The following is a 13,146-nucleotide window of genomic DNA, read 5'->3' as shown; positions in this document are numbered from 1 at the left end:
GGCCTCGATTTATACAAGGTTGGAGCAGAAAAGAAAGACAGATGGAGAGAGAGGGTAAATTGAAGAGGGGTTAATGTACAAAACCTCCACATTATTGTTAACTACTGGCCAATTAGGGGTTAACTATGTATACTAATGAGGTAAAAGAAAATCTAATTTCAACCCAGAGGTTTAGATGTGAATTGCAAGTCACAGATATCACCTTATATGAAAAAGTACTATTAAAATGTATCCCCAAAACTTTGAGTGAATGCTTGTCAGTAGGGAGCTGTTTTGGCAGAGAGTCTTATGTATGCAAGGAATCACTATGCATGAAGGTTTGACAACAAGCAGAGAAGCAGTTTTTGACCTCCATCCAAACTATTAACCTTAACAAGATCTCATGCCGTTAGCATTACCACCAATGAAAAACGTTGACTATTAAAGTTTTGAAAGAGGCAAAAAGAATGTGATGGGTCCCTAATGGGTCAAATATAAGTACATTGTTGATTTGCAGTGGTCATGTTTTAATATGCTTGCTATAACTGCTGAAAATTGGGAGTTCATTTGGCACTTGGAACTGTACTTCAGGTCGGTGATGCTCGCTAACAGAAGTCAAATGTGTCCCTTTTCTTTCTTTGCTTTTTTTCCCCCCACCCAAGAGTTATCGTGCATCAAATAAGTATGCGCAATTACCATTGGGCCACTATTTAACCCACAGACACTCTAATCCTTGGCCCGTTTTTAGCCTATTTCCTACCCACATGTGGCCCATATGTTAATGTGGCTTGGGTTATGTAAAGAGCCCCAAGTTGATGTTTCACGACCCAAAATGGGCCCCTGACCCCAGATACAGGAACCAGTGAACTAGATAAGGTGTCCTCTATCTGAAATGAAAAGCCACATTTCTGATGACCTCCTGCTGTGGTGATGCCACCTGCTGGATATCTTATCTTTTGCCCTGTCAGTACCAGCTTTCCCACCTCCCAGCCTGCAGAAACAAGCATTCACACCGGATCTGATTTCACATTCCAGGTCTTCAATGCCTGCATACAAGCTAGAGCGCTATTTTTCTCTTTTCATGAACAGTTTCCAAATGTAGAGTTGTGCCTTGTCTGAACACGGCTACTAATATAGGACTGTCCATCCTATAAAAGAAAGAAAACAATTAACACAATTCTTTGCTGTTAATCAACATCAAAGGCCTTACTGGAAGTGCATTTTTCCAGCTCGTATCCAAATCTTTCACCACGCTGCCAGAGGTGGAGGGTGCAGTTGGGATCTGGGGGGGTGGGGGAAGTCCCTCCCTACCGCCGGTCTCTGCATTGGCTAGATCAGCATCAGATTCAGCCAAGCTGTGGGCCAATGAATGGAGGCGCAGATGCAAGCGGAGGAGACCACTTTTTAGGAACCGAGGCACACCGACCAGAGTGCTTACAATCAGACTCCGGCTCTAATCTGCAAACGGCACCGAAATGGAGAACAAAGTGACAGATTTCTCTGGGAAATGGAAAATGAAGTCATCGGAAAACTTCGAGGAGCTTCTGAAAGCTCTCAGTGAGTTATCTATTATTGTGTGCTTCATTATTGTTATAATCATCATTATTTTTGGCATGCTGTTCTATATTGTGGATTGCCTCTGAAAACATGCGTACACAGGTTGAAACTATCAGGCTGTGCGGATTTTTAAAATTAAGTTGAAAGAATATGCAGATGTTTTTAATAATAATTATATTCATCAATGCCTCTAATTGTTTTCAAGTTTTTAAACGACCGCTAATTTCCTTCGCTTCCATAAAATGTGATGTTGTGCAACAGGCTTTTTTTGGACTTTTAGTAAAAAAAATAGTGGAGGATCTCCTGAAATCCTGGAAAACTGTTGCTAAAGACCTTCTAAGGCTTTGCTTGAAAGTTAATAAAGGAAACATAGTGTCACTCAGTGCAATTGAATCTTCTTTTCAATCATTTTATTGTTGGAAACCCACCAGGCGTTGAAGTAAACAAAAGCCAAGCGTTAAAATATTCCTCTTGTGCAGCTGTTCTGTTCTTATAGCGCTTCCAGTTGCTTTGCAGAATCCAGGTCCATGTCTTCCTTGCAGGGGAAAGAGGTCAAACGAGGTCCACATTGTGGCATCCTTCATAAAACCTGAGGAGAAATTGCCTGTGGGCAAATGTTAGATTAGACTCATCTAAAGCCGCCTCCTCCTCATGTGGTTGTAATTACAGCCAATGTAAACGGAGCTAAGCCTTGACATGGGCCCCAGCAGCCAGCCAACTCTGAGCTTGACTTTCCTTCTCTGCCTCCCCAAGGCCCTGGGCGATCCTGAGCTTTGTGTTTCTGTGCGAGTGTGTTACCTCCTCCAAGTACCAAAGCATGAGCAAATGCCGTCTAAACTGAATCAGATATCTGAGGTGTCTTGATCCCTCTGAAGCGAGGCCAACAGACATGAATAATGGCAGAGGATTCGGTGTATTTTTTGTCATCCCTATAGTTAAAAAACAAACTGAACAATTTACACAAGTTAGATTTTAATCAACATTTCTGAATAAAAATTGTGTGTATATACAGCAAGATGCTTAAAGACCATTTTGGTCTGTTTTTAAAATACTCTGACCCAGCTAAATTAGTTAAATTACTACTAATTTGTAAGAAGATTTTTGCTCATCTGCTTTGTCCTCTGCCAATTATAAAGGCAAAATGTGTGTAAAAAGTGAAAAACATGACGGACTCAGGAACAAACTTGCTAAACCCATTTTAACAAAGTTGCATCTAAACATTTTCCTTGTCAACCCCCTTTGTTGTTCTTCTGCTAAGGCTGTCTCAGGGTTTGGACACTCAGATTGCTAGCAAGTTTGACAGCTGTCCTAAATTAGCTAAAGGTAGACACAAACATAAACTCTTGCTCCAAAACAGATATATTTGCAACCACAAGTCTTAATACTGTTCTTAACTCTTATTAATTTGATATACTCCATAATACAACCTTAAAATATATATCAACCATATAAGTCTGCAAGATGACACACATGATAAATGAGAATAGCTGCAAAAATTTGCTTTTCCCCTTAACGATTTTATCTGTTTTTTTGTTTTCACCACATATAAATGTCTTAGATTTAAAAAAAAAAAATTATGGTTAGACAAACCCATAGACTAGCCCCAATCAGGAAAAAACAACAAAAAACTATTTAACAATGTAGGAGAAAAAAAAGTCACTGTGCTCTATCTACACCACAGTGAGAGCCGTTGTCCATAAGTAGAGAAAACATGGCGAACTCTCTGACCTCTGTCCCAACAGTGGCCAAAACGACTCCAAAGAAAATGCAGACCTGACTTGCTTCAGTTAGCATCAGTGTTCATCATTCAGCAATAAAGAAAGAGACTGGGCAAAAATTGGATCCAAAGCCAAGACCACTGGTGAGCAAAGGGAGCACATAGGCCTATCCCATATTTGCGGAAAAAACATCTTGATGACTCCAAAGACCTTTTATATTCCGTTGATTGATAAGACAAAGCAAAACTTTTTAAAAGGTGGGCATCCCATTACCTGTGAAACTAACACGGCATTTAAAAGAAAAACAATTGTCATACACGCAGTCTGGTCTGGAGCTGCTTTGCTGTTTCAGGACCGATAGAAATACTAAAACTGATGGAATCATCAACTCTGCTCCTGTACCAGAAAATCCAGAATATTTCTCCAGAATATATGACCTACTTTGGTAACACACCTTCCTGCTGCAAGGCAACAGTGCTACCAACTGTGCCACCATGCAGCTCTACTTTATATTAATGGAAATCATCACATTGAGCTCAAGTATTTTGTTGCAGAAAAAAAAGAAAGAAGAAGAAACGCTACAGGCTTTCCGAAACCTGAATGAAAGGGGTGAAAAATCTTTTCCTTTAATACATTTAAAACTCATTTTAGTTTACTGTATAAATCCACATATACTTGTATTGCAAAAGGCATTTTTATTTTATTTTATATATTAAGATGTTCCAAAATGAAATGTGATTTTTATGCTTTGTGGACACCTTTTGTTTTTAATCTACCCTGTTTCTCCATAGATGCTGGCTTTGGACTATTTTTAGTGTTCTCTAGCAGTTCCTTTGCATCATTGAGAGTCTGAACCTTTGTTTCACCAGTCAAAACAGGCCAAACCTTCAAAAAACCCGTGATCTCACTGAGGATTGTTAAAACAAAAGTAAGAAGAAGTGAATTTAGCAGAGACCTTCACAAGAGTAAACTGGGATTGAATGAATAGGGTCGGTAAGCTTCACTATAAATACTGATTTTGAAGAGATGGTAACGTTCATCCAATCAAAGTCACATAAAAGTACACTTTAATTTGTTACGTCAAAAATCACTGCTGGTCAGTTGTAAACGGCTCATGATTTAATTCGAAAGCATTATTTTTTTATATCGATTGCCTGCACACCTTTGGTTGCGGTCACTTTGTGTTGAAGGTTTCTACTGTTTTTTTTAGCAAATTGAGACATACTTCATAATGTCTGTTCATGTTGGTCTCTGCTGTTGTTGTAGTCACACATGATCTCATGGTTTCACACAATTTACCTCAACATTTCCCCATCAGAGTCTTCAGGATGTGTCCTGCAGGTTTCAGTTCTATTCAATTATCTTTTTGGATTGACATTAATTTACCAAAATCCTGTTAGTGCCAGTCATTTTAAAGCAGCTCCGTTAAACACTGCAAAAGCGGAACTAAAAATAAGTACCATTTTCTTAAAATGAGCATATCTATCCTTGATTTGAGCAGGTAAATAAGATGATCTGCCAATGGAATAAGATTTTTGCACTTAAAATAGGAACAACTCATTTCCATCATCTTATTTCAAGTGCGGTTTGTCTAATTATCTTATTTTAGGGGTAAAAATACTCATTCCATTGGCAGATAATATTATTTACCTGCTCAAATCTAGGACAAAAACACAAATTTTAGGAACATTTTACTTATTTTAAGATCCGTTTTTGCAGTGAAGCAAGAAACCATCTCAAATGTTTTGGCTAAAAACAGCTAGTCCAAACCCATTTGAGGACGTAAAGGCTTGAGTTAGACACCCGTGGATGCACCTACAACAACTTTAATCTCTCCCTGTCTTCTGCAGCAAAGGCAACAAGAGTTAAGCCAGTATGTTAACAGCCTTCAGTCAAGAACGGGGTCGCCTGCGTAGAACCGAAAACAAACCCCTTCTAATGACGTCATTCAGTAAACATCCTCACCTAAGCCTCATATTTTCAAGGACACGCAAAGTGTAACAGTCCAGCTGAAGATCGTGTGTCGTGTCTATTGTTGTTTTTTTTCTGCACCAGGTTTTTCTCATTTTGTTTTTTTACCACACTTTTATAATGTTTGAACATCATGTTTCCTGTCCCAAAAGTACCAAATCGGAAAGCAAAAACAATTTTGTGGACTACGTACTTGTCATTTCAAGAATCTCTGTTATCCTTACCAAAGTATAAAGGAAATTGGGGAAATTTTATTTTACCTTACTGTCGTTCATTCGTCGATTTTGAAGAGCATTATTGTTTTATTCATGTGTCTGGGTCTCCTTGTGTGTAGGAACATACCACATGTTGTGTTTTGTTTCTATCGAGACCAAATTATGCAGGTTCATTCATGATTTTTGTTCATTTACAACATATAAATGAGATAAAAATAGCAAATAATGATGTCCTTGGCGGACCTTTGCTGTTACCAGACGTGAAAATTGTCCAGAAACGATGCCACGCTGCGTGTCGTTACGGGAACAGTCAAACACAAAACAATGACAGACAAACATTGTGAAAAGAATTTTTGTTGGTGCTTAAATCAAAGCTTCTTTTGACACCCAAATATCAGATAACCTGGTTTCAATGAGCCCAGGGCGCAAAAGAAAATTCCAGCCTTTCTTTGTATGGCGCGCTCAATTACCACAGAAGGTTTTTATATGGGTGAAACATTCATAAAAAAAAAGCTAAAGGAAGAGACAGATTCCCTCTGATGGATTATCTACCACAATAACATTCAAAACCACTGGCATGCACAGCTGTGATTACACATTATGGACCACCCTGCCAAGGCGGCCTGTTTGACTTGAGCTCTGTCGGTGGATCCTCAGGTGTCAACGTATTCCTGAGGAAGATCGCGGTGGCCGCGGCCTCCAGCCCGGCAGTGGAAATCACTCAGCAAGGAGAAACCCTGTCCATCAAGACATCCACCAGCGTCCGCACCACCAACGTGTCCTTCACCGTGGGTCAGTCCTTCAGCGAGGCAACAGTGGACGGACGGCCCTGCACGGTACGCATTTTTTGTTGTTTCCTGAGAAAGTGCTCCTCTGTAATGCCGATACGTGCTTACCAGAATCTGCTCAAGGACAGCGCAGCTGGCGGCAGTTCTGCAAAAAAAAAAAGAAAAAAGTAACATGTGGAAATAATTTTGGTGCAACTCGAGAGTCAGTCTGGGGGATTTTTACGCAGAGATCTGTTCTTGATTTCTTTGGGCTGAATGAGTGATGTTCCTGACAGCCTGTAAAGTTTTTCTCACAGACGGCAACAGACAATCTCAGCTCCAGTAACAACCTGGTCTGATCAAAATTAAGTGTCAGAAGTGGCTTTGGGTCAATTCCTCCCCGGGTTTGGCACCCACATGCTCCCATTTCATACCTTCCTATTAGTTCAAAGTGTTACAAAAATCTTTACTAAAACTAATCAGTGTGTTTTTTTTAAATGTTTATTAATTATTGGAGATAAACATAAACATTTTCAAATCTCACATATAATTTGATTAGATTTAATTGTATTGGCAACATGTTTTGGATTAGGCCCACAGTTGATCCTTGTTTGGGCAGAGATATCATAATTTCATGATCAAACCAAAAATAATCATTGAAAAGCTTCTCCTGATTTAAATCCATCCATCCATTTTCTCACTCGCTTTATCCCTCATGCGGTCGCAAGGGGGGCTGGTGCCTATCTCCAGGAGTTCCCTGATTTAAATGTATATTGAAAATGTACAGTTAAGCCTAAAATTATTCATACCACTAATAGATTTAGATGTGAAATTATTTCTGATTCAACCTGGAAAGCCCGAGCAGAAGTATCTCCTAAAAATTCAATAAGAAATGTCCATGGCAAGGCAATCTAAAAAAAGTAGTTTTTTATTTGATTTTTAATAAAAACAAACAGTATGTTGAAAACTATTAATATCCTCTTCAATAATCAGTGAGAAAAATGTTTTATTTGCATTACATCAATCAAACACTTATTTAAAAATAATTTCCTACTACATTTATGCATGTTTCCACTGATGTATCATGGATTTATAATTTGTGGTGAGCTCCAACTTGTTGACATTGGAAGGCCTCCCTTCCATCACCATAATCTTTTGCCTCCTCCATAAATTATCTTCCAGATTCGAGTCGGGACCCTGGCTGGGCCACTCCAAAAATAAATATTACTTCCAGTCAAAGGAAACATGTTTGTAAATTTCAAAGATTACTTTGAACCTAAATCTTGCAAAGGTATCACTAAGTTATAGAGTTAACCCCAGAAGTGGATAGAGAAGCCAGAAGTTTTACTGAAGTAGGAGTAGCGATACTTCAACATCGTTTTACTCAACTCAAAGTAAAAAGTACCCAACCAAGTAAGAGTAAAAAGGTATCTAGTAAGAAGGCTAGTCAAGTAATGGATAAATATTTATAACAACTGATTTAATATCTTAAAAAAGTATGTAATTTGTCAGGCAAAAAATATTAAATGATGTACAAATTCTGGTATTTTAACGGCTAGCAAAAAATTCAAAAACAATGACAGTTAGAAAGTAACAAATTCAGGCAGAAGAAACACTTTTCTAAACAATGCTTTTCAACATAAAACTTATGAAACCAAGCAGTTAATGTATACAATTAGTTAGGACAGTGTAAAATACTTTTATTAACAATGTCTACTGTTTACTGTAAGGTTACTGTAAATGTCTCGACGAGGTCAGCAGACAGAAAATACCATTAAAACAACAAAACTTGTAAACAAACAAGACGTCTCACCTTAATATGAACTGTAGATGTGTCTCTCTGGTGCAGTTTTGGTTTAAACAAATCTGTTCTTTATTCAGAGATGTTACTCACAGTGGACAGAGTAGCCATAAACTTTACTCAAGTAAGAGTAGTGATACCTCATAATATTCACTCAAGTAAAAGTAAGAAGTACAGTGCAGTAAAGCTACTCCCAGAAGATTATATTGTTCAAAAAGTTACTCAAGTGAATGTAACTGAGTAAATGTAACTGGTTACCACCCACCTCTGCTTATGTCGCCATACATTATGTGTGTAGATCATAGAAACTTACAGCTCCGAAATGATACTGTTCCAAAGGTCTCAATGCATCTATTTCGTTCCCTAAGGCTGGAAATGACCAGCAACCAGCTAAAGTACTTCCTTCATGTAAGTTGTTTTTCTCATTTGAATCCCTGTAGAGTTTTCCGAAGTGGGAGACAGACCGAAAGATTAGCTGTGAACAGACTTTACTCAAAGGCGATGGACCAAAGACCTCATGGACCAGAGAACTGACCAACGACGGAGAGCTCATACTGGTAATTATTTTGCGCATACACTACTTTACAGAGGTAAACAGGAGAACTGACTAGACTGATAACTGAAGGGCAATATGAATTATTCTAGGGTCAGTTGTCTGCATGATTGCTTGTCTTGTGTTTCTCTGTGTTGACTTGGCGACCTCTTCAGGGTATACCCCGCCTTTCACCCAGTGATCGCTAGCGATAGGCGTCCTTCTTGACATTTAATCAGACTAAAGTCTGTTTTTTGATCAAACAAAATTATTTCTATTTGCTAAATAGCAGAATAATGAACGTAGACTTTTCTAGAGAATTTGTATTACTTTCTTCAAAAACAGAAGTTTACAAACACTAAGATTAATGCGCTTAGGCTCATTCACAACCTTTGATTCAATTATAGGCACACCGGTGGACTGGTTAGAGGGCAACACCTCAAACACACCGCTTCCTTGTGTAACATCATGGAAAAGTAAAGAAAATTCAGCCAACATTTCTGGGAGAAAATTGTGGACCTTCACAATAAAGTTTCATCTTCGGGTACAATTTCCAGATGCTTGAACGCGGCACATTTATGAGCTCAAACAGGTCTACGCAACAGCTTGGGAATATTCAGCCCTTGCACCGTTCATGAATGAGACAGGCTCTGTGTCCCAGGGATTAATGTGTTTTGGTGCAAAATGTGTGAATATACCCCAGAAAAAAAAAAAGCAAAACATCTTGACAGTATTCTGGCCGAAGTTATTAAGAGAGTGAAGTGAGTCCTGTAGTACCATGGGCTGAAGTTTCACTCAAGTGGCATCAAAAAGCCCTGACCTTTGTCTTATTTATGGGACTGAACGGGTGGGTGGGTGCAAACCCGACTGAGTTACCAACAGTTCTGTCAGAAGGAATAGGTCAAAGTCATAAAGGGGGATTTTACTAGTTATTAAATAAATGCATGCCAATTCTAAATTTGTTATGAACTAGAATCAGGCAAACCCAGTATTCAAACCAAACAAGCGAGGTATAAGCAAAAAACAGGTTTTAATAATAAAACAGGGACAGGCAAGGCTCAATGGTCAAAATGGCAGTCCAAAATCCGGTACACGAAAGGCAGTCCAAAACAGGCAAAAGTACAGTCAAGGCTAAGGCAAAAACTCCAAATATCCTAAGGCAGGTCCAGGTCAGAGAAACAGGTAATCAATAGTACAGGGCAGGAAAATCAGGTTCAGGGGTCAGGCTGGCTCAGAAGTCAAAAAGGCAATCCGGGTAATATCAACAGGTTAACAGAATAAGAACGCTGGACAAAACTCACCGAAGGCTCGTTAATGATCTGGCGGAGAACTAAAGACTGAGGCAGAACTATATAGTGACGTGCACAGGTGAAATAGAGTGAAAACTAATTACAGGGAAACAGCTGGAACTAATCAGAGGCAGGGAAGTGACTGACAGAGAACTGAACTGATAGGTTGGTGACTGCTGACAGGGGAGTGAGCTTGCAGGTGAACAGAACTGAGCTAAAAGCTTACAGAACCCTAACAGATAGTATAAAACAAAGAACAAAATCAAACCACAACAAAACTCAAACTATTCCATAATTCAAAACTAAGACAGAACCTAAAATCATGACAAAATTTGAAGAAAGTTTCATTAAATAAATTAATGAAAAAACTCTGCCATGATTCTGCCATTTAGCAAATATAAATAATTGAAGTAATCCTAAATGATCCAAAACAGGAAACGTTTGGTCTGATTTAATGTCAGACAGTCAGAAAGAAATCTTATGTGTCTTTTTCTTACGTCTGAATTTAACTATATGTCGCTACGATTGCCAAGTTCTTGAGGATCCTGGATACATTTTCCAAGACCCTAATGCTTAACACAAATAAAACACCTGCATCTCATTCTTTTTTTTTTTCAATAATATCTTAGGAAGGGAAAATCTCTAAAGTATAAAGTGAATTTCATTAAGTTGGTTCTGACTTTTAGACCTTCCAGTTTGAGCTGGACTCACAGCACAGGTGCTTTTTGTTCCACAGAGTTGTAGTGTGGAAAAATCAGTCTGACTTTACCGAAAAGCAAAAGTTTATTTTCTTCTTCAAGCCACAAAGAAGCAGCAGCTTCCAAAATGGCAACCCGTCCATCTCTCTCTGCCACATCCAGCAGTCCACCTGTAGAAGTAAAACAAGGGAGCTTAACTTTCACATACATTGCCTGATCATTATCCACTTTTTTTTTTTTTTTTTTTTTTACCGGTAATGAAATATAATGATCCTTTCAAGTATGCATAAACACAACTTATAAAGTTATTTCACACTTTTTTCAATTACTTTTAATTGCTTCACACTGGCTGCACAGTGGCGCAGTGGGTAGCGCTGTTTGCCTTGCAGCAAGAAGGTCCTGGGTTCGAGTACACCCCTGCTCTTTCTGCATGGAGTTTGCATGTTCTCCCTGTGCATGCGTGGGTTCTCTCCGGGTACTCCGGCTTCCTCCCACAGTCCAAAAACATGACTGTTAGGTTAATTGGCTTCTCCAAATTGTCCTTAGGTGTGAATGGTTGTTTGTCCTGTTTGTCTCTCTGGGTTGCCCTGCGACAGACTGGTGACCTGTCCAGGGTGTACCCCGCCTCTCGCCCAGTGAACGCTCAAGATAGGCACCAGAAACCCCCGCGACCCCATGAGGGATTAAGCAGTTTGGAAAATGGATGGATGGATGCTTCACACTGTTAACCAATCGTGCAAGGATACGTCAATGGAACTGGAATTAGTTACATGAGTCACCCCACTGTCGCTATTCCTGTTGTTCCACCACGGATCCTTGGACGGGTTGCAACTAACTTATAGTAGCTTGAAAAAAGGAGAGAGCTAAAGGGTAAATAGTTTGGTAAACGCATGGCTGGATGAAGTCCGAGCAAGGAAGGTTTTAGTTTGCTTAAACTTACTAGCGCATTCAATTCAATTCAATTCAATTTTATTTATATAGTGCCAATTCATGAAACATGTCATCTCGAGGCACTTTACAAAGTCAAATCCAATCAGATTATACAGATTGGTCAAATATTTCCTATATAAGGGAACCAGTTGATTGCATCAAAGTCCCGACAATCAGCATTCACTCCTGGAGAAGAGTAAGGCTACAGGGAGAGTCACTGCATTGTCCATGGCTTTGCAGCAATCCCTCACACTGAGCAAGACATTGACAAGTATTCAGAACGCATTCAGACTCAAGACATTGTTTTAGACACAATATCTGTTCGTTTTCATGATAAAACAAAAGGAAGGAAGATCAAGTTAATGTGAGTTCCTGCACACAATGGCACAGAGGCGTGCCATTGTGTGAAGAAACGTGTTGTAGATTTAAATGTGAAGATATTCGAAAATGAGGTTAAGATTATAGGTAAAACACATGTTAAACAAGTGTTAAATATCATATTCAAAAGACAGTGGCTGAACTTAGGAAATGTCAGAATAAAGAAGGGAGACGTTATTATATTAAGAGAGAAATTTGGTCATACATGACTAATTTGGCTACTTAAAATGATTATTGGAAACAACTGGAAACAGTAGAGCATTCAATATTAGGTTGTTATCAACCTTTTGCGCATCTTCAGATGGACTTTTCTGCATATTCTCTGAAGATAAAAATGGAAGGCTTTATCAATACACACACAAAAAATAATAATATATGGCTTAAAACTATAATCTGTGTGCGCTTATTCTTCTCAGCACCACAAATCAGGTATATAAAATATTTCTGTCCGGACCAAAATGATGGACCAGCTAGCTACCGATACCAAAATTAAACATCTTTTTGTTTCTGACGTGTATTTAAAACTGTAAAAAGGTGTATTTGCATGTTTTGCATCATAACTTGTTAACTTAGACGATGGACTCAGTTTTTTCTATGTATTTTAAACAATAAATTGAAAACCTGTGGAAAGGAAGCCTTAAACGTTGAACCCCATGTTTTCTTTCAGACGATGACTGCCGGGGATGTTGTCTGCACCAGAGTTTATGAGAGGGAATGAGGACATTTTTACTGAGCACTGTAATACTTCTTTTTGTGCTTCTTGCATGGTTTTCATTTACTCGGCTTGGTTTCCTCATTCCACATCAGCCTCCCACCCACTCAGTGCCGGTCAAGTCTTTCTGAAAAACATTGAGCTGGACAGAAAAGGCGAGCTGCATTTGACATCATTTTCTCCTATCATATGGTTTAATCATGATATACATTCCATTTTAGTGCTTTATCTTTGTGCCTTTATTCTCGTTGTGAATGTTAATAAACTGTTTTATATGATTTGGCTCTTGGCTGACTCTTTTTGTTGCCCCTCCTTGTCATTTGTCATTTGTTTTCTCATAGCTTCCCATCATTCTTACTCTCCGCAGCAGTTTTTTTTTTTCTTCCCGTTTCCATACCGTGTGCTCTCTCTCGTCAAAGCTGACTACAACATGCCCTTGATTAGTACCAAAAACTCCAGAGGACGGTTCCTATTTCCTAAACTCTGCGATGAGACACTTGGCAGAGACGAGGGAGAAACAGGGAGTGGAGAGAAAAAATGAGTAAAAGGAGAGAGTACGGCCATGAGAAAATTAAGTCACAGCATCTGGAGTGTTTAAG

The 13,146-nt window shown here is 38.9% G+C and overlaps 1 protein-coding gene across 1 annotated transcript; it reads left to right on the top strand.

The window, feature by feature from the left end:
* The first annotated feature begins 1,327 nt into the window (after positions 1-1,327).
* On the top strand, positions 1,328-12,825 carry LOC118556512 (cellular retinoic acid-binding protein 2-like). The gene is made up of 4 exons (XM_036145298.1): positions 1,328-1,536; positions 6,098-6,276; positions 8,449-8,565; positions 12,503-12,825. Exons 1-4 carry the CDS (start codon positions 1,455-1,457, stop codon positions 12,551-12,553), a joined length of 429 nt encoding a protein of 142 aa, XP_036001191.1. The 5' UTR covers positions 1,328-1,454; the 3' UTR covers positions 12,554-12,825.
* Positions 12,826-13,146: the final 321 nt, after the last annotated feature.

This window comes from Fundulus heteroclitus, chromosome 13 (genome assembly GCF_011125445.2).
Source record: "Fundulus heteroclitus isolate FHET01 chromosome 13, MU-UCD_Fhet_4.1, whole genome shotgun sequence".
NCBI lineage: Eukaryota > Metazoa > Chordata > Actinopteri > Cyprinodontiformes > Fundulidae > Fundulus > Fundulus heteroclitus.
The sequence above is the reverse complement of the archived record's forward strand: the minus strand, read 5'-3'. Positions and strand labels throughout refer to the sequence as shown.

Coding starts and splice junctions, on each gene's coding strand:
- LOC118556512 (XM_036145298.1), top strand. CDS start 1,455: ATGGAGAACAAAGTGACAGATTTCTCTGGGAAATGGAAAATGAAGTCA. Junction 1,537..6,097: donor GGAGCTTCTGAAAGCTCTCA/GTGAGTTATCTA, acceptor GTGGATCCTCAG/GTGTCAACGTATTCCTGAGG. Junction 6,277..8,448: donor TGGACGGACGGCCCTGCACG/GTACGCATTTTT, acceptor GAATCCCTGTAG/AGTTTTCCGAAGTGGGAGAC.